The 24,481-nt window shown below is 55.1% G+C and overlaps 1 protein-coding gene across 1 annotated transcript; it reads right to left on the reverse strand.

Annotated features, from left to right (window-relative positions):
• Positions 1-1,814: 1,814 nt before the first annotated feature.
• On the reverse strand, positions 1,815-23,649 carry SAPCD2 (suppressor APC domain containing 2). The gene is made up of 6 exons (XM_073314538.1): positions 23,019-23,649; positions 15,432-15,565; positions 8,311-8,457; positions 7,048-7,149; positions 5,191-5,316; positions 1,815-4,506 (listed from the first exon to the last, which is right to left on the reverse strand). The coding sequence occupies exons 1-6, from the start codon at positions 23,647-23,649 to the stop codon at positions 4,378-4,380; spliced, it is 1,269 nt and encodes a 422-aa protein (XP_073170639.1). The 3' UTR covers positions 1,815-4,377.
• Between the last annotated feature and the right edge of the window lie 832 nt (positions 23,650-24,481).

A 24,481-nucleotide genomic window follows, 5' to 3' on the forward strand; every position in this document is an offset into this window, starting at 1 on the left:
TGTTAAGAGCCTTTTTATTTCTAGGCCAACTGTTCATTTTAGAGCAGTTTCATAGCAGCGGCCAAACTGGTCTACTGTTGGCTCTGCACTGACCTGGCCGAAAGGCCTGTATACCTGCAGCTCATCCCTCATGGGCCCCATCACCAAAGGCACCAACTCTGAGTCCAGCAGAGGCCAAGGACACAGTGGGCATGGGAGCTGCCCTGTCCTTTCGCCCCTAGCGCTGAAGCAGCCGGATGGGGCTGGGCAGAAGTGTACCAGTAGCTGTTCTGTGGGTCTGGCCTGTACATTTCAGCCCCCTGGGCCAGTCCTGTAAGTGAGGAGGAATGAATGCCCTGGTTCAGCAGTGAGTCAGCGGGCCAGAAACCCACCTGGCACTGATTATGTTGTAACAAATTCCAGATGCGCTTGCCAAGCGGCTCAATGAGTCACAACAGGGCTCCCCAGCCACGCAGGAGTTCCCGGTGGGATCTTTCCTCCTCTCTGCAGCCGATCTCGGAACAAGTGGCAGGGCGTGGGAAGCGTACTGAGATTAGCTGGTGAGTTCCTGCCTTCACCGCTCTCGGGGCCAAAGGCAGAAAATTCTCAGGAGCGGGTGGTGGAGTCCACTTCTCCCACCCCTGGGATGTGAGACCGAGTCCACTGCTGAGCCCAGTGCACTGTAAGGGGCATCGGTGTACTGCAGCTGTGGCTGGGCACGGGGACGAGTGTAGGGCAGCTGCAGAGATTGTATGGGGCACAGGGGATCCTCAGTAATAGGAGGGGCCAAGTGGGGAGGTGACTGAGGTGCTGGTGTAAATGACAATTAACAGGAGGAAGGGTCGCTTCCATGCCTGCTCTTTACTGTTCCTGCTTCCCTTCCCTTCCCGTCCGTCGCCTTGCCCAAAAACTCCAGCCCGAAGTGCTGCTGACCATAGCCCAGCTACTGGGTTGGAAGCTTCCCCTTCACCCCCTGCTGCAGTCAGACCCTGATCCACAGCTGCGGGTCTTAACAAGACTAGGGGCTTGTCTACACGTGAAACGCCACAGCAGCCCCGCGGTAGCCACTGCCTATGCAGACGGGACGGGTTCTCCCATTGGCACAGGTAAGCCACCTCCCCGCGAGGCAGTCCTTAGCTCAGTGGAAGAATTTTTACATCGACCTAGTGCTGTCTATGCCAGGCAAGGCCATCCCAAAAGTGGGCCGCATCCAAACCCCCTCCCAAACCCCATGTCCTCTCCATTCATATAGTAGAAATGTGCGGCCCGTGACAACTTACCAACCTCTGTGGAGTGGCCCCCTGTGAAAATTATTGCCCACCCCTGGTGTCACCAGTGTTACCCCATCAGCCAGGAAGCCCGGCAGGATGGCACAAACAATGCAACCCCTGCACCCCTGGCTGCACCTCAGCAGCCCCAGGCCAACCCATACACCCCTTAGTTCCTGCAGCTCTAGAGGCAAGAAAGCCTATTACCAGTCCTGGTTCCACCGGCTCCCCTCCATTCCCCCCGCAGAGACAAAGGTCCAATTGCCAACCTCAGCCTGCGTCAGGCAGAACACGCACCCAAGCCAAAAGCCGCACCCTGCCTAGCATCCAGCACTAGCTCCCTGGTGCAGGGCTCCCTCTTCTGGCAGCAGCTGGGGGCGTTTGCAGGAAGGGTCGCTGTCCCCCAACGCAGTAGCTGCACCTGCTAGATGGGGCTAGCTCACCAAGGTGCCTGGGGGCTAGCTCACCAAGGTGCCTGCATCCACAGCTGTCACCGCCCGTCGATCGCGGAGAACACAGACCCCCGGTGTTATTTTTGCTTTTTATTTGAAAAAAAGCCTGTGGACTATCACAAGTGTGGTTAGACAATACAAAAACTCACCAAGGAGCTCAGCTACTGCTGCAGCTGCCTACAGAGGCCAAGCTGTAAACATTCACAAGAGGGATTTCATAATGCCCATAGCAGCAGGGGGAGGTAGGGCAGGCTAGGGGACCGGAGCAGGGGAGCCCTCTTTAACCCCTCCTAGGAACAGAAACAAGCACCCCCAGGCAGCAGGGCCAGGAGCACACATCTCATGGGAGGGGATGGAGGGAAACAGCCCCAAACAAAAGGTCCAAGGGGTAACCTGTTGTGTGAACAGACACACACCAGGCTCCATGCACTTAAGCACAGAACTGGAAGGTGATCTCATAGCCTGAAACCCCTGGCTTTATTAAGTTCGCCCTGTGACAGCTCCAGGAACCAGAGGACCAAGAATGGCGAGTTCAGCTCGGCTCCACAGAGCAGAGGGCGTGAAGCCTAGAGAACGGGCAGGAGAGCAAAACCAGGCCCAGAGATCTCACTCCTGCTAGATCAACAGATCTGACTCTCAGCAGCTGGGCCTCCTGCCAGTGCAGCTCTCCCCAGAATCTAAGGGGAACTTGCCTTAGAGGGGGCAGAGCAATTTTTTTGGTGCCTGGCAAGAGACCCCCTGTTCTGATACGTGCAGGCCAGGTGATATCATTACAGCAACACCCTGCCTGCCAATCAGCACTGGAGCCCCATTGCGCCAGGTGCTGCACACAATTCTGGGCTGAAGGTCACCTCCTTTCCCACCATTGTTCACAGTCTATTTAGGAGTTGGGTTTATGGCCTTCAGTCAGCCAGGTAGATCAGAGGAAGGTTTGTCAAACTGCTGTCTCAGAACAATGCTGGGGGGGGGGGCAGAGGGGACAGGAAAGTCCATTCCAGTTTGCACAGGCACCTAGGCTGAGATTTGGGGTGGGTGGAGGAAGCAGGTGGCTGGCAGCTTCGTTAAGGCCTGAGCCAGAGAGAACCATGTCCTGGCACAGCCCTATGGCTGGTGAGGAGTCACAGGAGACAAAGGGGGCAGCTCCAAGAGGCTTTTCTTGAGGCCACTTTTCTGCCCCATTTGAAGGTGGCAGGGTGGAGGATGAATGACGGGAGAATGGAAAGGGGGCAGCATTAAGGGGAGAGGGAAACAATAGCTAAACTCATGGGGGTCAGCGATGTCCTTCAGTGTCACAGATGCTGCTAGAACAATATGATCCTAGGGCCCTGCCTGGTTGAGGCACCATCCTGGACAGTTCTGCGCTGATGAGTGTGAAGAGAAACATGAGGGGAAATACCCTGAGCAGCACCAGCCCCTCCTGGCTCATGCTTCCAGAAAACCCATCCACCCCTGTAAACAGGTCATGCCCTGGGAAGGTGATTGCAGCATTCAGCCCAGCAAAGCAGCAATTTCTTCACCCCTCAGAAGGCAGGCAGAAGTGGGGAGGGAAGGGAACAGCCCATCTGCATCCTACCCTCCGGCTGTGTTTGTTCAGTAGGGAATCTTAGTCCCGAAACCTCTCTGGTTCAGGGGGATGGAGTGGGCTGGCTCCAGGAGCCTGCTAGCTGCTCCCTTGTGCATTTCAAACAAACCAACCAACCAAAAGTTTTTACCCCTGGTGGGTCACCAGGAAAATCTTTCCTATGTTAACTGAGTGTAACTGATGCAGGGATGTGTGCCTGAGTCTGCAGGCAGCCTGGAACAGTAGCTCAGAGCTGGGAACTGCCCTATTCATCTCACTGAGGTGTTAACCCCAAAACTTAATTATGTCAGTTGAAGTGTAAACATTGACTATTTCATCACTACTCCAGACACGAGAGAGGGGCTATCATGCCACGAGGATCTGCACCAGCTACTGCAAATAGGGTCTTGGTGTCATGAGTGGGTGGAGCTTGGGACAGTACCATGGACATTCAAGCTAGCCTGGTGCTGGAGTGAGGGGTTAGGCACGTGAGGAACCAGCCTCTGAGTGGTCACTGTGCCCCTTAGATGCCAACAGGAGTGTTAAGCAGCAATACACAGTCCTCCTCGGAAAGCAGCCGGCATTCAGCCGTGTCACACAAGGGGCTGAGGCCGTAGCTGCCCTCCCGAGTACTGTACAGCTGCAGAAACAGCACCTGGAAGGAGGAGAAAACCTTTGGAGTACGGTGCTTCCCTCACCACAAGCGAAATGGATCAGGAAGACTTGCATGGTGCCCCGCTCAGTTTCCAAGGCAGAAGGGCAACAGCATACCCAAGAGGGCGATGCCATCCAGTCACAGTGCACAGATGTGAGGAGGTGCCAGAGCTCTGCAAGGGAGGCCTGGGACAGGCTCTGGTATCAGACAGGGATCAATTCAGGTGCTTTGCTAGCACCTCCGGACCTACCACAAACGAGGCGCAGCATCGCCAAGGAGCAAGGGAACCAACGAGACTTGGGCAGGAGTCATGGCCCCATAGAAACCCACAATACGCCTAGGCCCCATGGAGGCTCAGACCTGGCGACTGAGGTAGGCTGGCTGGGGCTGCTTTTGCAGCGGTGTCCCTGCCCAACCCCTCCCCAGAGCCCTGGCCTGGGGTGTGGGAGGTCAGCAGGGGGGCTAGATGAAAGTGGAGTCCAGCTGGCTTGTTTCATGGTTATTCCGGGCCCGTGCCTCAAACAGCTGCTTGATCAGGGCGGATTTCTCCTGCTCCAGCTGGGTGATCCGCTCGCTCTTCTCGGTCACCTCCTGCACAGGAAGGAGGCAGAGCCCTGGTGAGCGTGGGGAGCGTTCCCCGTGGGCAGCCAGCCCTTCCCAGGGTCCTGCCCCTCCCCAGACACCCTGGCTGACCAGTTGGATCTCCTCAACTCAAGGTAGTTTCATTTGGCCAGCACAAACCCCAGGCGGTTTAGAGCGCCAGGCCCAAAGCTCTCACTGCAGTCCCTGGTCACCAGTCCCTGCTTTGCCGGTCTACAAGGCAGGTCACGCGCCGGGTACACCTGCCCCCACCCTCCCGGCCCATTTCACAGAAGCCAGAGCTGTCAGCTGGCACCAGGTTTCCACCACCACCAGCCTCAGTGAGATGGCCTCCAGCTGAAGTGCTCAGTTCCCTGAGCTGTCCAGGCCCCTTGTGCCTTGTGGTGAGATGGCAGAACCAGAAGACGACACCACTCAGCAGCCTCATTTAATCGGGGGGCTCCGAGTATCTTTGCTGTGCAGGGTTCCCCTCTCATCTATGCCCTTCTCTGAGGCCTGGATCCCACTCCCGCAGCCTTCCTCTCTCCCCCAGCTAACCTCCTCCCTGAAGGGCCCGTCCCTTTGGCTCCCAGCCTGACACGGGGGCTGGCTCCCGGTTCCCCTGCCCTTCCTTTGGCCCCAGTTCCAAGCTCCTGACCCCCTCCCAGTGGGGGGGGAGCTCCTCCACCCCCTCACCTTGGTGAGAAGCCGGTTTTGTTCCTTCAGCACACTGATGGCTTGCTGGGGCCCTGCCAGGGCAGGAGGCGGCGTGGGGGCAGCAGGGACCTGCCTGGTCAGTGCCGACGAGGAGGAGTTCAGAGGCTGGGAAGGAGAGGGAGTTAATCTTTCTGCAGTCTGTCCCCACTAGCTTTCTGCTTCCCCGCCTCGGGCCAGGGCTGGGCTCTCCATGCAGATCACCCGTCACAGCCCTCCTGGCAGCTGATGCCTCGCTGACCCGTCTCCACTAGATGCAGGTCGGCCTGGCGTGTCAATACACAGCTCAGCCTGCAGAGGGCACTGCGACCTCATTGCTTAACCCACAGCAAGCTGCACGGGGCGGGGGCGCGGGAGCATGGTGCCAATGGACTCAGTTCACCAGCCGGGGCAGCCAGGGAGCTCATCCCTCAGCACCTGCCCTCTGCACCAGGGTTTCGATGAGCTGTGCAGACCTCCATGTCCTTGCCCTCACCCCAGAATCAGGGGGCTACTCACCTGAGAGCAGTGGAGAGCCACATTTGGCAGCAAAGAGGGAGGAGAGGAAAAGAAACTGGCCGTGACATGACAGGTGCAGCGGCTGGGTTACATCCCAGGGGTGCAGGGCTTCCCATTCCCGAGGCGTCTGCAGCCCAGCCCCACAGCAAGGATCTCGTTGGGTCCCTTTGCAATCTGGGTCTGTCCTCCCACAGCATAGAGACTTTGTTTTAAAGTCTCTAGAGCAGAGCTGGGCAAGCTTTGTGGCCCGAGGGCTACATCTGGGTGGGGAAAATGTATGCAGGGCCATGAATGGAGGGCTGGGGCAGAGGATTGGGGTGCAGGAGGGGGGGCGGAGTGCAGGAAGGGGCTCAGGGCAGGGGGTTGGGGGCAGGAGGGGTTTGGGGTGCGGGCTCCAGCCCAGCGCTGCTTACCTCGAGCGGCACCGGGGCAGCAGCACTGCACAGCAGGGCTAAGGCAGGCTCCCTGCCTGCCCTGGCCCCACGCCGCTCCTGGAAGTGGCCGGCATGTCTGGCAGTGGCTCCTGGAGGTGGGGCGGGGCAGGCGGCTCCACCGTGCGCGGCCCTCACCTGCGGGTACCACCTCCGAAGCTCCCGTTGGCCGCGGTTCCCCGTTCCCAGCCAATGGGAGCTGCAGGGGGCGGTGCCTGCAGGCGAGGGTGACGCACGGAACCCTCCCCACCCCGGGCCACAGGGATGTGGTGCCAACCGCTTGCAGGAGCCGCGCAGGGTCAGGGCAGGCAGGGAGCTGCCTTAGCCCCCGCTGCACCACGGGGCTGGCAATCCCGTGGGCCCGACTGAAAGCCCGGACAGGCCGGATCTGGCCCGCAGGCCGTAGTTTGCCCTCCCCTGCTCTAGAGCCCTGCCATGGGCTAGAACGTGCCCGAGAGTCACTGCTCATTACCTGGGACCAGAGGAATTACCCAACTGTATCAGGCAGGGGGTCCATCTAGCCCAGTGGCCTTTCTCTGACAGCAGCCAGACCCAGCGGAAGGGGCTGGAGCCCTGAAGGAGGCAGGGTTATAGCTCTGGATGTTCTAATTATCCACGTACCAGCTAACCCCTTTCTGAATCCTGCTGAAGTGCTTCACCTCTGTGACCACCTACAAGCGTCCCATAGACCAGGTGGGCTCCAAACCCTTGCTAGATTAGGTCCAAGAGTCTCCAGACACCTGCTCTGGTCTCTCAGCTGAGGGCCCAGGCATCCCTACAGGGCCATATTAATTCTGTTTCTGGTCTGGTGGCCCCCTTTATACACTGCTCCCATTGATCAAATGGAGAACGATAAGAGCGGCCAGCCCTGGGAGTAGGAGCACCGGTGCTACCAGTATGGCGCTCTCACCTTCCCCGAGGTGGACAGGAGCTCTCTGAGACAGCGGTTCACTTCCTGCAGCTTGGGTAGAAGGTGACCCAGGTGGCTCTGGTTCCCCTCTGAGAAGAAGTCCTGGAAGACGCAAGGGTGGGAAGGTGGAATGAGGAGCCAGTTCTCCAGGACTTCATGCTGCTGTGATGTGCAAGCAGAGATGACCCGAGAGCTCTCTGGCCTTCATCGTAACTCCACAGGACTCATCTTTCAGGAACCAGCCTGGCTGGCAAACTGGGTGGGTGGAAGGGAATATTCCAGCCAATGCTGACTTTAGGCTGGGGTGGGATGTGCATTTCTCCAGATAGCCCAGGAGGGTGCATGCCAAGGGGGCTGCTGGGGCTCTCATCTCTATTTACAAAACCATCCTGGTCCGGCCACATCTCTGCTCCTGCTCTGGAATGCTGCCTGGGGCAACGACCAATGCCACATGCGTCAGAGGGTGACAGGATAAACACATGGCCTAGCCAGCTGGGCAAGGAGGCATAGGTATGCGTGTGCACACAGGGAGCGAGGAATCCTTCCTGAATGCCACAGAGGTGATCCCCTTCATTATCTCCCATCTGCAGAGCTATCGGGGTGATTAATGATCATTAAGGCCCAGATCCTCAGAGGTATTTAGGCTCCTAACTCCCACTGAAATGAATAAAGTTAGGCACCTAAATCCCTTTGCAGATCTGGGCCTAAGAGCTTTGGACCCTTCTCCAAAAAGAAAACAATCCACTGAGCATTCGACTGCCTTTTTGGCTACAGTTTTGCCTGGGTGGAAGCAGGAGTGATGCCGCTGAGGCCAGAGGAGTGACTCCTGCTGGCACAAGAGCTGAGTTGAGCTTGCGATTAAGTCCCACAGGTTAGCTCCATGCTGGGCAAAGCAGGGTTCCCTGTAACAGGCCGGGCAGCTTCTCAGCTCATTTGTGGGACAAGGTAAGAAAGAGGAGGAGGATGAGAAGTGACCTGTCGTATGTCTCTTCCCCTTCGCAGGCTGAGTGATCCCAGCTGCCCTGACCCCTCCAAATGTGCAATTCCCACATGTACCCACTCTCCACTGACTACAGTGGGAGCGAGTATCATTGCCAAGTGCTTCGGCAGATCTCACCCCGTGTCTCCATTAGATCGTTAAGGGGAAGTGATACTAGAACTTGGGGTCTTTCCAATCTCCGGATTTAACCAGTCCTTTATCCAGCGCCCCCCAGGCAGAGCACTCGAAGGCGAGACGGTCCCTGGAGCGAACCCCACACTCACATTTGTGGTTTTGTTTTTCCCCAGGTGTTTCTGGCGCTCCTGCACTGTCTGGATCTGCTGGTGGTACCATTCCCAGGCCCGCTCCACCATCTCCAGCCCCTGGAGCAAGAAGTCCTTCTCCTGCTCCAGCTCCTTCATTTGCTTCAGCTGCAAGACACAAAACCCAGGTACTTTAATATCCCCTCCATCCAAACCTAGGGGAGGTCAATCACGCCTCCTGCCATCCTGGGAATGGGTCCTGAACCCAGGGCTGGGGGTCCCCAGACAGCTGCCACATCCTGGCCTCTACCCAATGGCTACTGAAACCACATGGACTGAGAAGCTACTAGGGTGATAGCCCCAGCCAGGGCACCACCTACGGGAGCTCTGACAGGAGCATCACATGGCTCCACCAATTGGTCCAACTACACTATTTGGGTCCAGTTCATGATCACATCAAGCACAGAGGAGAAGCTCTGCCTCTAGCCATGGCACATGCAGGAATTCAGTTACCAGCTGCAGACCCCTGCAAGGACAAGACAGGTGAAAGGTGGCTCATCCCCTTTCCCCGGTGGCAGCTTCAGAGAAGCAGGAGCAAAGAGTTTGGTTTCCTTTAGGGAAAGAGCTGCCAGATTTGGGCATCCTGACATCAGCTGATAAGTGAAGGGATGGAAAGCTTGTCTCTGCCCCCTCCCCCCTTCTCATGGACCCTGGCATCCCGTCAGCCTGCACATTCAGCTATAACCAGCCTTCAAGAGGATGTGGACCTAGAACAGACATGGAGAACTGTAGCATGGGGCTTCTTTACACTGGAATATGAAGCCTGGCTACAATCAGAAGCTCTGGGGTGGGGATCACTCATGGGAGCCTCCTTTCTCAGCAAGTCTAGGTGTCCCTTTACCGCTGCACCATACTTGCATCCAAGAGACTAGCTAGATCAGAGTTATATGGACATGTTTGTCTGGTCAGATCCACAAAAAGCCCCTTTACCCAGCTTATAGAATTGTAGGACGGGAGGGGACCTCGAGAGGTCATCTCGTCCAGACCCCTGCACCCATGGCAGGACTAAGTATTATCTTCCATGTAATATCTTTCAGTATTATGTTTCAATGTCCTTTGAGTTTGGCCTAACGGGAGGTGGGGACCATGACACACCAGTCTGATCCATCATGCAGCTGCTGCAAATCGAGAGGAAGAGCCACAACCAGAGAGCAGATTCATACCCAGATCACTACTACTCAGAAGGTTCTTGCTCCATGGGAAGCGGGTTTCTCGGCTAGGTTGAGCCAAATGCAGGTCATGAGAGAGTCTCCCCTCTGAACACCCTTCCTTCCTTCTTCCCCCAGGCTGTAGCGTCCACCCTGCCCCACATTAGATCAGTCCTGTTGCTCAATTAGAAATAGTGGCTTAATAGTGTCTGGGTCAATAGGAAACCTTTGCATGGAGATCTCATCTCAATAGCCCATGCATCCATGGCAGGATATTTCCTCCTCTGAGCTGCAATAAAGCATTTCCCTTATCACTCTACAGGAACCTGAAGTTTAGTCTCCAGTGCATGATACTGGATCTCAGATACTCCGGTGCTCTACACGGCAGTGTTCAGAGATATTTAAGGGAGTTAGGTGCCAGATTCCACAGGCTCCTTTGAAAATCCCTGGTCATTTAAGCCAACATCTTCTAGCTTTGGTGCCTAAAGCAGCCACCTTACAGAAGTTTAAGGCTGCAAACTCACACTGTGTGGAACATTTTTCATGTGAGAAAGAATCAGGGACGCAGCGAGAGCCAATGGCCCAGAAACCAAGTGGGCGCAGTTCCCATGGACAGCAAGCAAGAAAGTGTAGCTGTCTCTGCCCCCACCTTTGTTTGCATAGCAGACACACGACATCATGGGGGTGTGGTTCCTCTCTCTCTCCAGCCAGCACGGCTGTAGCTGCCACCAGGTAGAGAAGATGGCTCTCCAGACAAGTTGGGGTATTTCCCCCCCTCCTCCAAGGCTGCTGCACTATGATTAGGAGGGGAACCCCCACCCCATAATCCCAGAGGTGACTCACATTAATGTTACCCCTTCTATAAAAGAGGGACAGACTGGCAGGTTTTCAGCCACCCCAGTGCTACGCTCCAGAGGGGCTGCAACCCAACCCAGAGGTAGCCAGCCAGCTGTGGGGACAAGAGCGAGAACACCCCACTCTGACCCGAGGCACCACTGCCCGCTGGAGGAGCCCCAGCACAAAGGCTGCTGGGGAACCCACTCGTCACGGCAGCAATGCAACAAGCGACCAAGCAACGAACTCCCACTATGAATAGTGCAGGTTCCCACAAGGAGTTCTCAGCCAGCTGGTCACCCTTGGAGAGCCCAAGCTCCCATTTTGCAGGCAGCATTGCAGAGACCCTGCTGTGGGGTCTCAGATTTCAGAACAGACGTGGCACCAGCCTCGTGGATTAGCCTCACGGGCACAAGCTGTGTATGGGGTATTTGTTTCCCAACGTCTGGAAGAGAGGGATGCTCCCCTGAACCCAGAGAAAGGGGTGTGGATACAAAGCCTGCCCACTCAGGAATGGGCTTAGTTGGGGCGGGGGGGGGGGAGTGGGCAGGAGAGGCATTGCCCCCCAAACTGCAAGCCTCAGGTAGGCGTGGAATTCCCCCCCGCCATGCAGTCCCATTGGCCTGGCTAAAGCTGCCCCACCACATACAGAAGTCAAACTATGACCTCAGGACACCAGTAGACGTAATCAACAATATGCTAATGGCATATTGGGCTGCATTAGTAAGAGCATTGCCAGCAGATCGAGGGACGTGATTATTCCCCTCTATTCTGCACTGGTGAGGCCACATCTGGAGTAGTGCATCCAATTTTGGGCCCCCCCCACTACAGAACAGATGTGGACAAATTGGAGAGAGTCCAGCGGAGGGCAACCAAAATGATTAGGGGGCTGGGGCACATGACTTACGAGGAGAGGCTGAGGAAACAGGGCTTATTTAGACTGCAGAAGAGTGAGGGGGGATTTGATAGCAGCCTTCAACTACCTGAAGGGGGGCTCCAAAGGGGATGAAGCAGATGGTGGCAGATGACAGAACAAGGAGCAGTGGTCTCAAGTTGCAGTGGGGGAGGTCTAGGTTGGATATTAGGAAACACTATTTCACTAGGAGGGTGGTGAAGCACTGGAATGGGTTACCTAGGGAGGTGATGGAATCTCCTTCCTTTGAGGTTTTTAAGGCCTGGCTTGACAAAGCCCTGGCTGGGATGATTTAGTTGGTTTTGGTCCTGCTTTGAGCAGGGGGTGGGACTAGATGACCTCCTTAAGTCTCTTCCAACCCATATCTTCTAGGATTCTAGGAATAAAGCTCAGAACTATGCATCTCCCTGTCAAATCAAGTTTTGGCGCTTTCATTTCTGGAGCACCTACCAACTGGAGACAATGCAAGGCTTCAGCAGTGTGGGCTAGAGACCTAGATGCTAACCTGGAATCTGATTTGTGACCCTGGGAAACACTTCGCCTCCCTGTGCCTGCTTCCCCATCTCTAAAATGGGGATAATGATACTTATCTCCCTGTCTAAAGAGCTTTGAGATTCACTGATGAAAAGTACTACCATTATTATCACCTATTTAGATGGTAAGGTCTTTGGGAAAATGACGGTCTCTTACTATACATTTGTACAGCACCTAACACAATGGGGTCCTGAGCCAAGTGGGGGCCTATAAGCATTCTCCTAACACAAATAAGTAAAAAGCACTTTGAGATGTTTGGAAGAAAGCGTCTATAGCTGTATATAGCAGCCATAGTACAAACAAGGGACTCAAGCAACTGCATGTTTAAAACCATCGCAGGAAGTGATTGAGTGCACACCTACACAGCAACAGCAAGAACTATTAAAAAGCCATTACAGAAAAATCTTTTTCAAACGGCCACATCGTGATGAAGCTAAATACCCAAAATCCCTGCTCCTCCAGGCTGCACCCCACCCGCAGACACAGCCCAGAGCCCACACCCTTCCGGGCTTCGCTTTTTCAAACACAAGATGTGGTTGCAATTCAAACATTGACCCGCCAGGCCTGTGAACTGAGCACAGCAGAGCAGGAGATGACTGTGAGCATCCAGGGATTTCAGTATTACTGAGGGGAGAAGGCAAGTTTAGACACCACTTGAGTGCTGCTCACGCGTCTCATACTCTGGGTATATAGCGGGCTCACATAAGAGGGACTCAGCTCATAATCCCAGAGGCCATTCGCATGCACTTCACTTCTTTAAAAGAGGGACAGACTGGAGGTTTATCAGCCTTCCCAATGCTTCATGCAGCCTGCCAGGCGCCCGCAGCCACAGCAATCCCTTGCTATCCATCTTAGTCACAACCTGAGCAGACAGGCCAGCGGACTGCCCGGGACATACCCAGAGGAAGAACTGCAAAGCCTTGGAGCTGCACAGGCTGCTGCTCAGAGGAACGAAGAGGGTGCTGTAAGTCGCGAGGACGCCCATCCAGCTGTGTCCGCAGCCTGGCGCCAAACGCCCTGCCCTGAACCTGGCCGTGCCAGTTACCGCGGTGACCGGAGGAAAGGACAACATCCCACTCGCCGGTGGGACAATGGCATCTCTGCTCGGCGAGCGGATGGAAGGCATCTAGTCAGCTGGCAAGGGAGGCGGGTGGGTTACGGATGCTGGCGGAGGCAGCTTCCAGGATGGGAGGAAGAAGCAGGGGTTCCTTCCACTCGAGTGGGGATGGCCTGGACAGGGGGGGCATGTCAGCCCAGGATGCTCATGGATGAATGAGCTTAACCTCTCGTAAAAAGCCTCGCCCAAGCTGCAGAGAAGCCACTGGGGAATAGGCCGATCGATGGACTCAGTGAAAGACAAGCCAGCCAGATACACACTGTCCTGGGGCCAGTGCACAGCCACTCCCAGCGCACACGGGCGAGAGGGGTCAGCCCCACGCTCCGCTCCCACTGCTGGGGCACAAGAGGGCTGTAGCAAGGTGCTAGGGATTCAGAGAGGGCTTTGGTGTCCAGCACCTTTTACCCAACGAATCTGTATTCCAGGAAGGGACGGATTTGTTTTTAGGCTGATCAGGAATAACCACCCTCTGCCCAAGGCTCCCAAAGCACTTTACAGCCTTGAGAGAGAGGAGAGGAAGGCTTGTCCAGTGGTTAGAGCACTTGTTTGGTCCATGGGAGATCGGCATTCAATTCCTGCTCTACCAAAAGCATGCTGCGTGACGCTGGGTAAGCCACTTAGTTTGTCTGGCTCAGTTCCCCACCTGTCAAATGGGCATAATAGCCCTGCCCTGCCTCCGAGGATCGAGAGAGTAAAGCCTGTGAGGAGCTCAGACTTTATGGTGCTGGCGGCCAGAGAAGTACCCCAGACAGACAGAACACCCCAGTGGTCAGTCAGTGCCATTACCACCATGCTCCAGCTGGGGAAAGTGAGGCCCAGACCAGGGAAGGGACTTGCCCACGACCCGACAGATGGGAATCAACCCTGATCTGCTGAGTCCCAGGCCACAAGGCCAGCGTACCTCGCTTCTCCAGCTGCGCCTATTAGCAAATGTTAACATGGAGCATTGAAGTCAGTGATCGCAATCCACAGTGCTGAACCCTGCATCAGAGAGCTGGGAGTACGGGAGTTCCCCTAAGCCGACTCCTATCCAAGTAAGGGCCCCTCTCCATCCCAGAAACAGCAACCCAGAGTGTCCAGTCTGGCTGAATGGAGGTAGAAAGCATAGCATTCCTCAGGCTCCTATCATTCCCCTGCAAGCGCTTCACAGCCCACGCCCTGCTCCAGCTCCCACAGTGATCAAAAGGAATTAATTCTCAGCGCTGCTGCAGCTTGCTTTAGCAAATGAGCTCCTAATTCGTGTGTGCAAAGCCCCCACTAACCCCTGGGGCGGGCCAGGCCAGGAATCAGAGCGTGTTATGTGGCCGACAGCCGCTGCGCCGACATAATCAATTCTGCACAAAGGCAGCCCACATGCCCCGTCAGCTCCGTTCAAATTGGGGGGCGGGGGGAATAGATACTGACATTTGAGAAGGGAAAGAACCAATGCAGCAGGGTGGCACTCTTAGGATAAAATCATGTAAATTACATTGCACACAAGGTACAGAAAAGGCAGGAGCTTCCATTAACGTTACTAATTCAAACTGCCCATAGGCAGGATTTGGGATCATGAGCAGCGTGGGTGAGCTGATAATATCATGAGTACTTTGCTCTCTATCTACGCAAGGTACTTCTATTGCACACCATGGCTCTCCAGGGGCCGAGTCTCCACCCTGCTATGGGGCCATAGAGAGGGAACAGGCTCCCTGGCCTTGGTGCAACTCCAACTTACCACTGACAAAAGGTCTCTTGCAGGGCGGGGCGGGGGGGGGGGGATTACGCCAGCTGAGGATCAGGCATAATGGACCTCTGCTCCACTGTGCTCCAACCCTTCCCCACCATGCCAGTGGTGGCTGGGACAGGAGAAGGTAGAGAGTCCTCTGCAGAGGAGAAATTCTCCACCAGCCATCTACAGCAGTTTTAGTGCAAAGGAGACTTCATAGATTACATGATCCAGCCCCAGGAGTTTAAGGCCCTGATCCTCAAGTGACATGGGCCCAGACAGATCCCTTTGCACCAGCACAGAATACAACTGAGCCTGTACTAGGCAACATATGTCTTGGCATTTAATTTATCTGGTCTGTTTGCAAAGAAAAAGACTAAAACATGAATCTCTGCTCTGAAGCCCCCATGCTCTGCCACAGCATTTCAAAGTCAAAGGAGCATTTAACTCTGCGGAGACGCAGCAGTACAAACCCATCCGTTTGATTATCACACTACAGCATTAGGCGTTTACAGGCTACCTAGCATCCTTGACCGTTCCTTTGGCGTATGTTGCAGGACAGAGGGTGACTTGTAAGAGACTGCGCAGTGATGCAATCAATACATGTTAAAAGAAATATCGGACTCTCTCACTAATGCCCCACAAACCCCAAGGTCATGCTGCCCCGTAGGACAAGTGTAACCCCAAAACACCCAGCGTGGACCAAGAGCGAGACTGGACAGCTCTCCTTCCAGTACATCCACCAAGTAGCAAACAGCAGAGCTCCTAGTGGTTACAGCTACTCCTGGCAGGAGTGACAGTGGCTGGGTAACCAGGCCAGAACTGCTCCCCTACCATGCCATAGTCCACCCCGTTGGTGATGGTGTGTCTCCGGTGCTCACCGCGACCTCTCTCATGCCGCCGAGCGTCCGCCACCCCCGTGCCGTTGCCCTCGCCATGGGACTGTCCTGTGGGCTTCCCATCGGCACCTACAATGGAGGAAGGACATGCACGTTTTGAAGAGGGCTCCATGCAGGGACATACACCCTACACGAGAGGATCAGAGGATTTCTCCATATATTCTAGACCCTTTATAAAAATAAATAATACAATTTAAAAAGACCGTTTAACCCATTAAAAGTCCTGGCTGAGCACCAAAGAGGAGTCTGCAGGTTGGGGTTTCAGCCTTGCTCCAGCAGCCACTCACCTGGCCATGTCTGGGTATTGCAGAGGTCTCATGTGAGCGCATGATCTTCTGCCCCGCGTGTGCTGCGGCGCAATGCACATCTTACATCCCAGTTACTCCCACGGGGCAGGATCTCACGGGTTCAAGTCAGGGAAGGCGGAGGGCCGGGCCCACCAGCGAGCGGCCAATGCTCACATTTGTACTAAGAGCCAGTGCTGGAGGAGAACGTAACACTCTCACCTCTACTTTCTCTATCCAGGGGTGGCGGGGGTGAGTGGAGAATTAATCACAGCTCCCAATAGCAGCAGCACCAACAGGTTTAGCAACTTAAGAAGTCAGCCCCACGTTACAGAGGGTGGGGAATAGGGTGACCGGATGTCCGATTTTATACAAACAGTCCCAATATTTGGGACTTTGTCTTTTAAAAGCGCCTATTACCCCCCCTTCCCCTGTCCCGATTTTCCACACTTGCTGTCTGGTCACCCTGGTGGGGAATGAAGGAAGAGTACATTTTCCAGCTCACTGCAGGGGAAAGGAGCCCTCACCTCACCATCTGTACCCAGCACTCATGCAAATCCAACCTCGAACCCTTCCAGGGGCCAAGAACAAACATATTTGACCCTGGTACGGAACCACCTTAGGGGAGATCAGATGCCAGACACCACCTCCTCCCAGAACCCAAACCCTCAGCTACCCACACGTCAAAGGACGATCCTTGTCGCATCAGCAGAGTGGGCAGCCCACGCTGCCAGTCGGATGGGCAAACAAGACCCACCGAGGTTCTCCTGGAAGATTCCGTTAAGGAGCAGAGCTTGGCAGCTAACTGAGATACTATCCATAGACCCCCCTGGCCTGCTTAGGGGCCTTGCCACATTTAGTCTGCCAGTGACTCTGAAGCAGGTCGATCCTTCCCCCTTTTGCCATGTGACCTCCTGCGCTCATAGAGAGTACCAGACAGCCAAGAGCCACCCCATTAAATTATACTGGCGCCTTTGGTGAAGGGTGCCCGTGGTTTGTTACGCAAAGGTGCTGCTTGGGGGCGTAGGGAGCAGGGGAATCCACTCTGGGTTCCACAAGCGACCTGCTGGGCACACTGGTCTCAGAGCTTGAGACTGTCCTTTGGTGGAGCCACGCCGGGCACGGGGAGACAGGAGGGTTCAGTTTCTTTCTGGTCAACACAGGTCAGGTGCATTCAGTACGAAAAGCTACATTTACCTCCTGCAAACCCTCTCGGTCAGTCACCAGGGCCAAGGTGATCCCATGACCTGGGCTGCCTCGCCCACCGGCCCCAATGGCTGGAAACAACCAATCCACCAGCACACGCTAGGGAGAGCGGGCAGAGCGGGGCCTTCAGAAAAAGTTGTGTAGGGTAGATTAGAGCGAGGACATGCCACTGGCTCCACCTGACCAGAGAGGTGGGTCAGTCCAGGGGTGTGTGGGTCAGCTGTACACATGGGATTCAAGGGGCTTATAAAGCCCATTTGATTTCACGAGGGCCATGACCGACTTTGGCGTTTGTCTCCTATAAAGGGCAGGCTGCTTCCAGCCAAACACTGCATTAGTCACCACCTGGCCAATTAGACCCTTAATGACTCCCGCTGCCTAGTTCTCTCCAGGCTTGTGCTGCCAGCCCTTCTAATCTCCATGCAAAGTCACTGGCTCCAGCATAAGCTGCCGTGCTTGGGGCTGTTCTACATTGTTCAACACCAGATGTTTGCCTCTTCCCTACCCTGGCTCCTGCGGTCTATGATCCCCTCCCCCGCCAGCCCAGGGAGCACGCCAGGTCACCCCCAAAGCTCTCACATGATTTTCCAGATCAGCAGCAGCCGATCTGCCACTGGGTCAGCACAGAGACCAGTTCCTGAATGTATGGAGACAGAGCTTTCAATGGGTTTCCTTCTCGGTGGAGCCACTTTGCACAGCACTGGAGTCAGCTGTAAAGTTCATCCATATGATTTTATAGCAAACACCCCCCCACCCCCATGGCTCCCAGGTGTGATCAGTGCCAAAGGAGCTAGATTAGCCCTGAGAGCACAAAGGAGTTTGCTTGTGCCCAGTGTCCTACAGCGAGGAGCTGAAGCTAGTACCCCTCTTTCCAGGGCAACAGCTGCCCGCCTGCTTCCTCACTCCTGCTGCCTCCCCTTTCTCCAGCACCCCAATTTCCCCTGCTACCCACAGCAGACCCTCGCACCCCCTCACCTTTTCACCTCCCGCCCACTTCACCTCTGCAGCTTGCCCTGCCTCTTGGCACACAGACCTCTTTCCTGAAGGCAATCCTGGTTTTCTTCATTAAACCAATCCTTAAAGCATATATGGGAGCCCACTTGGACGAAGAGCATCACAGAGGTAATGACCAACCACAGCGACTTATGCTGCTTTTACAGGCTTGTGTCTACTGCAGATTTGGACACTGCCGAGAGCGAAGACTCTGGATTTTAATCCCATCTGACCCTCTAACTCAGTGGGTAGCCGTAGGCAAGTCGACTGACCTCTGTGCACCTGAGCTGGGCCAGATGAAAGACAGAAGATAAAGCAAGAATCATGCTAATGACCAGATGCTGCATGTGAGCCAGCGTTCCCCGGGGGAGAGGAATCAACTCATCAGCAGTTACAGATGGAAGGGACCTATTAGGCCATCCAGGCCCCTGCTCTGCCAGTGCAGCATTGCTCTCTGCAGACCATGGACAGGTGCCTTGTCCAGTCTAAGTTCAAACAGGAACATGAGACCAGCAGCCCAGCGTCTTGTCGCCAGCAGTACCTTGTCGCCAGACGCCTCATGGCAGTTTTACACTTTCCCCACCAGGCAATTATGCCATAAACTGCCCAAGGGGGAAGTTTCTTCTTTACCCTCCGATGGTTAGTGTTTGGCTTGTGCAATAGAAGTTATAACAAGACACCCACCCAGATAACTGCCCTGTTTCCATTTTCCTGCCTGTGCTCCCCTTTCCCCTCCTTAGCACTCAAAGAGGGGCCACTACAACTGACGGGAGCTTCAGCATGGCAAGGGCAAATCCCAGGTGAGTCATGAGCTGGGGAGGGATGAAGGATGGGCCAGTAGTTCAGGCACTAGCCTGAAATTCAGCAGCAGCTCTGGGTTCCATCCCCTTCCCTGCCACAAACGCATAAGAACGTAACATAAGAATGGCCAGACTGGGCCAGACCAATGCTCCATCTAGCCCAGTATCTGGTCTTCAGACAGCGGCCAATGCCAGGTGCCCCAGAGGGAATGAACGGAAAGGGTAACCGTTAAGTGATCTGTCGCCCATTCCCGGCTTCTGGCAAATGGAGGCTAGGGACATTATCCCTGCCCATCCTGGATAATTGCCATTGATAGACCTATCCTCCATGAACTTGTCTAGTTCGTTTTTGAACCCTGTTCTAGTCTTGACCTTCACAACATCCCCTGGCAAAGAGTTACACAGGTTGACTGTGCATTGTATGAAAAAACACTTCCTTTTGTTCGTTTCAAACCTGCTGCCTATTCATTTCATTGGTTGACCCCTAGTTCTCGTGTTATGGGAAGGAGTAAATAACACTTCCTTATTTACTTTCTCCGCACCAGTCATGATTTTTATAGACCTCTATCATATCTCCCCCCTTAGTCATCTCTTTTCCAAGCTGAAAAGTCCCAGTCTTCTTAATCTCTCCTCATATGGAAGCTGTTCCATCTCCCTCATTTTTATTGCCCTTTTTTGAACCTTTTCCAATTCCAGTATATCTTTTTTGAGATGGGGTGACCACATCTGCACGCAGTATTCAAGATGTGGGCGTACCATGGATTTATATAGAGGCAATACGATATTTTCTGTCTTATCTATCCCTTTCTTATGTAAATTTTTTCATTAGTAGATCTCACCTCTTTTGCCAAGCGCTTTTAGTACCATTATCTCAATTTTACGGATGGGGAAACTGAGGCACAGATACCCTGTTCAGTGACTGTCAGCACAAGTTCTTATGTTCACCGGCTCGAAAGGCCAATAAATTGAAAATCAGTCCTCTTGCCACATTTCATCTCTGCAGCAAGTTCTGAGTCTCACCTTTTCCACAGCTTACTGGAATTCAGAGCAGAACTAAGTTGCACTCAGACGAACATTCTCATCTTAAGCTCCCAGTCTGTTTTGATCTCTCTCTAATGAATTGTTGGATTTATTTGAGCCTCAGTTTCCTCTTTTTTATAATACAAGAAACTTTCCCTCTGGTTAGTTATCCCATAACTGCCTGCAAACAACAGGATCTCTTACACCTTCCCCTGAAGCAGCTGGTGCTGGCCCCTATAGGAGAAGGATGCTGGGCTAGATGGTCCGATCCAGTAGAGCAATTTCTGCGGTCCCAGAACCAGGTATAATAAAAATGATTGGCTGTAAGTTATAACAGGGCACTTCTTGAACTGTGATCCATGAAATACAGGAGGCATGCGGAGCACTTGCTAGTTCAGCAGTTCAATAGCACTAAAAGACAACTAAGTACACATGGCATGCTTTCCCAATGTTCTTTGCCATTTACGCAATTGCTGTAATAGCAACAGGGATGCTATGTGATCCCAAACAAAAGGGCAGGTGGCCTCAGCAGTCACGAATGGGGCTTGATCCACAAGATCAATCATTCCGTTGAGATGAGGTTCCCATTAAATTAAAAAACGGTTGAGAGTCTGTGTTACCACCACGTTGGTTATCCAACTTAACTGGGCCATTCGTTCGGTCACATTTGCTCAGCTAGCAGGGGCCCTTTCGCTGACACACAAGACATGGCGATCAGTCAGTTAACCTGAACCAACTTCTGAACGGCTGCATTTCTAGCCACCCACGTGATGTCACCTACATCACTTTAGGCAACAGGACAACTATGGGCATGTTAATGTTAAGCCCCTAATAGGTCTTGTTCATCACTATAACAGACAAGTCACCACATGATGAGGAGTACAAGTTAAAGGGGCAACAGTGGTGGATTGGGAGCTGGAAACTGGAGTCAAGTATATATTGTGTAAGATATGCTGTACAGAGCCTGATCTGAAGTCCGTAAAAAGAATTCCGCTGGCTTCATGGGCTTGCATCAGGCCCATAGGGAGTGAATTTTTTGTTGTCTTACATCAGAGGGAGAAACAGGTTTGCACTGCTTGAAACCAGAGCTGCAGGTGTTGGACACACCCTGGCCTTCTGCCCTCTCTACCGGAGCAATCCAGCAGCAGTGGTCCTTTTCATGATTTGAAACTATGAAATTGCTGTTGTGACACCTGCGGAAATTCAGCAAACTTCCCCACGCCAGAGGAAGCGTTTTCTTGATGTGAAAACCATCCGAAGGGTCAGATATTTCAGAGCCAATGACCAGATCACAGCCCAGCAGAAAATAACCTGCACCAAAGTCTTCAGGAAAAGCAGATGAGGCTGTAAGAGCGTGATGGCACTTATCCAGTAATCTGCACTCCATGTGAATATTGCAATTACTCCTCCACATGATTCTGGGGAGCCAGGCTAGATTTCATCGTCCCCCTCAGCACCTCACCTTACCCGCTCCCCCAGCCAATGTTCCCAGATTCATTCATGCCCCTCAAAGGACCAGAATAGCCTCAAGCAGGGAAAAGAAGTTATATATTGAAGACCGTGGTGGATTTTAAAACCCACAACGTTCAATCACAATAAAATCTGGTGCATTTTTATTTTATTTTGGTTTTTGTCAGAATGCAGGTTCTGAGAGACAGATGTCAGCCTGGCAGGCGGGGAGGGGGGGGCGGGGAAGGAGAAATAATAATCATTTAAAAAAAATCATACAACTCCACAAGACCAATGCAGGCAATTGGTATCCACACAGCCACACACTACCATCCTTACTCCTAGTGAGTAGCATCTTTGGGCAGATAGTGATACTCTTGCTCACACGGAAAGGTAACAGACATTTTGAGTAAGCCATCTTTCAAGATGCCAAGTAGTTTTCAATGACTCTTTTGAAAGGCCGACAAACCGGCCCTTACTCTGCATGCCGTGTTGTTGGAGCCACGTCGGTCCCAGGATCTGAGCGAGACAAGGCAGGAAAGGTCATATCTTTACTTGGACCAACTTCTGTTGGCGAGAGATACACGCTTCAGAGTTTACACACAGCTCTTCTTCAGGTCGTCTCAATGAAGTCAATGGAGCTGGATGCTACTCAACATGAGCATGGGTGGCAGAGCATGGCCCAAGAGCAGGGGCCCCAAATCCTGCCACCTGCTTCTCTGTTTGTTGCCAGTGTAGAGACACCCCCATCCCCAAATTACTCCTTTAACTCGAAAGTGGCTCTCAGCTACAGCCGTGCAGGCAGAGGAGGAGAGACCAGTCAGGCTGGGAGTTTCAGGCCAGGGCGGTGCGAGGGCATTAATCGAGACAAGGTGGTGGCTACGTTCCCTGGAGCTGCGCGGCCACACAGCAGCCTACTGAGCGCCGCTCAAGGAACCTGCCCAGGGACCAGCTGTGGCCGGGACGCCCCCGCATCCCCACCTACCCAGCCCCCAACCTGCGGCAGCCGGAGCACCCCTCCCCCGACCCCAACTCTGCTGTGGCCAGCCCCAAGCACGGCCGGGGTGACCCTTCCCCGGCCCAGAACTGGTAGGGTTGGGGGAGAGGCGCCTGTCTTGCAGCCCCAGCCCCCAGAGCTGCCGAGGCGGGGAAGAGGCACCTCCCCCCCACAGCCCAGGTGCTGCTGCGGGGAGCCCTTTCTCCCCGTCATAGCCCCTGAACACCCTCCTGCACCCCAAACCCCTCAGCCCCAGCCCAGTGCCTGCACCCCCAGCCAGAGCTCTCACACCCCTGCACCCCAACCCTCTGCCCCAGCCCTGAGCCCCCCATCCCCACCTCAGGGCCTGCACCCCAACCCTCTGCCCCAGCCCTGAGCCCCCCATCCCCACCTCAGGGCCTGCACCCCCAGCCAGAGCCCCCAGCACCCCAACCCTCTGCCCCCAACCCCACCACATGAATTTTGTTATGTACTTTGGTGCACATAAAATTCGTTCCACACCTGGGTGAGAAAAGGTCGAGGGAGCACGGGCTGGGGGTCCAAGCAGAGCAGCCAAGCCGAATCGAAGGCGAGCCGGAGGCTGGGAGGGACAGGCAGCCTGCGCAGAAGCTGCCGAGGGGAAGGCTCTAGCCGCAGGAGCGGCGAGGGGTCGTGTGGGAGGAGGAAAGCGGGTCTGGCTCAATCCAGCCAGCACCAGCGCCCCAGCGGGGCGCAGATACCCCCCACCCCGGGGGGCGGATCTCCAGCCACCCTCCCGACCCTGCCGCACTCACCTCTGCGCCTGCCGTGGCTCTGCCCCCCGCGGTCCCCCTCGGCCCGGTGCGCGGGGGCTCCCGGCGGGCTGGGGATCTTCTCCATGCTCCGGGACGAGCTGCCGGCGAGCCCGCTCGAGTACCTGCCCTTCTCGGCCAGCGGCCTGGGCTCCCCTTGCCCTCGGCCCGGCCCGCCCTTGGGGGCGGCGGGGCGCGCCTTGCCGTGGGGGTCGCCCCCCCCCGGGCCCGGCCGGGCCGCTTTACCCCCGTTCGCCGGGCTCAGCAGCGAGGCCCGCAGCCCCAGCACGAACCTCTCGAAGGTGAGGTAGCCGCTGGCCGGGGCCGCCTGCCGCAGCCCCTCCAGCACGCCGGGGGGGAGCTCCCGGGCCTCGGCCCCCTGCCAGCGGGACTCGATCTCCCGCAGGTGCACGTAGCCCCGCCGCCGGTCATCCAGGATGTCGAAGAGGGTCCGCAGGCTCTGCAGGAAGGCTCTGGGCAGCCCCTCAGTGCCGCAGGGCAGCGAGCGAGCCCCGCGCTCCGGAGCCATCGGGGCCGCGGACCCCGGGGCAGCCGCGGGCTCGGCGCGCTGGAGATGGTTACACCCAGTTCCGCGGGGAACGCCGCCTGGCTCGGCTCCGCGGGTTTCTTTCATTTTTTTTTTCTTTCTTTCTGAATGGGGGCACCCCTCTCGGTTGACGTCACTTCGTTAGCATTCTCCTTTCTCATTGGCTGGCGATGGGCAGCCCCGCAGGCTGATTGGCTGGGGAGGAAGCTGGCCGGTTTGATTTTCCAGCGCGGCGGGCCAGCCCTGCAGCTTGGTGTCATTTAAAACCTCACCCAACCCAGAGAGCCCCCTACAATGGGGCGCTGAGATCCCCCCAGCCGCCCTCTGCACCCGCCCTTCACGTTGGGTTTCTCTCCGCCACGGGGGAAAGGCCGGGGAGGGGGATATTTTCTACCTAATCAATGCACTCAAATCCCCAACTTTTAGTCTGTTCGGACAGCAGGGAGCTCAGGGGCCGCCTTTGTGAACAGTCCGGATTGGACCCCTATGTCCCCGACCACCACTTACACACCTATGGCTGTGACACTCGCAGCACCCATCGCTGAACTTCACCCACCACCGGGAGTCCTAGATTTGGGAAGGATGCCCTGAGGTTGGGTGGGTGTGGCCCCCCTACCCCAGCCAGGGGCAAAAGCCTTGTCCCTAGGGTGAGACAAGGTTCCGCAACTTTCTCTTCCTCCTGCAATTAAGGGCTGTGTTTGTGGGTGTCAGTGAGCCATTTAAAACCTCACCTACACATTTCCCCCCTCTTTTTAAATACATCAGTTCACTCAGATTGTCCCAGATCTTGAGACAGCCACGTGTATCTGGGGATAAAACAGCCTAGAAAATTCTGCTGTAACCCTACCAAAACAAAAGCCAGGCGGTTGGACATCTCTGCTCCTAGCAAAGGACGCTACATGCCCAAATGCCATGCTTG

Source organism: Lepidochelys kempii, chromosome 16, assembly GCF_965140265.1.
Source record: "Lepidochelys kempii isolate rLepKem1 chromosome 16, rLepKem1.hap2, whole genome shotgun sequence".
Lineage (NCBI taxonomy): Eukaryota > Metazoa > Chordata > Testudines > Cheloniidae > Lepidochelys > Lepidochelys kempii.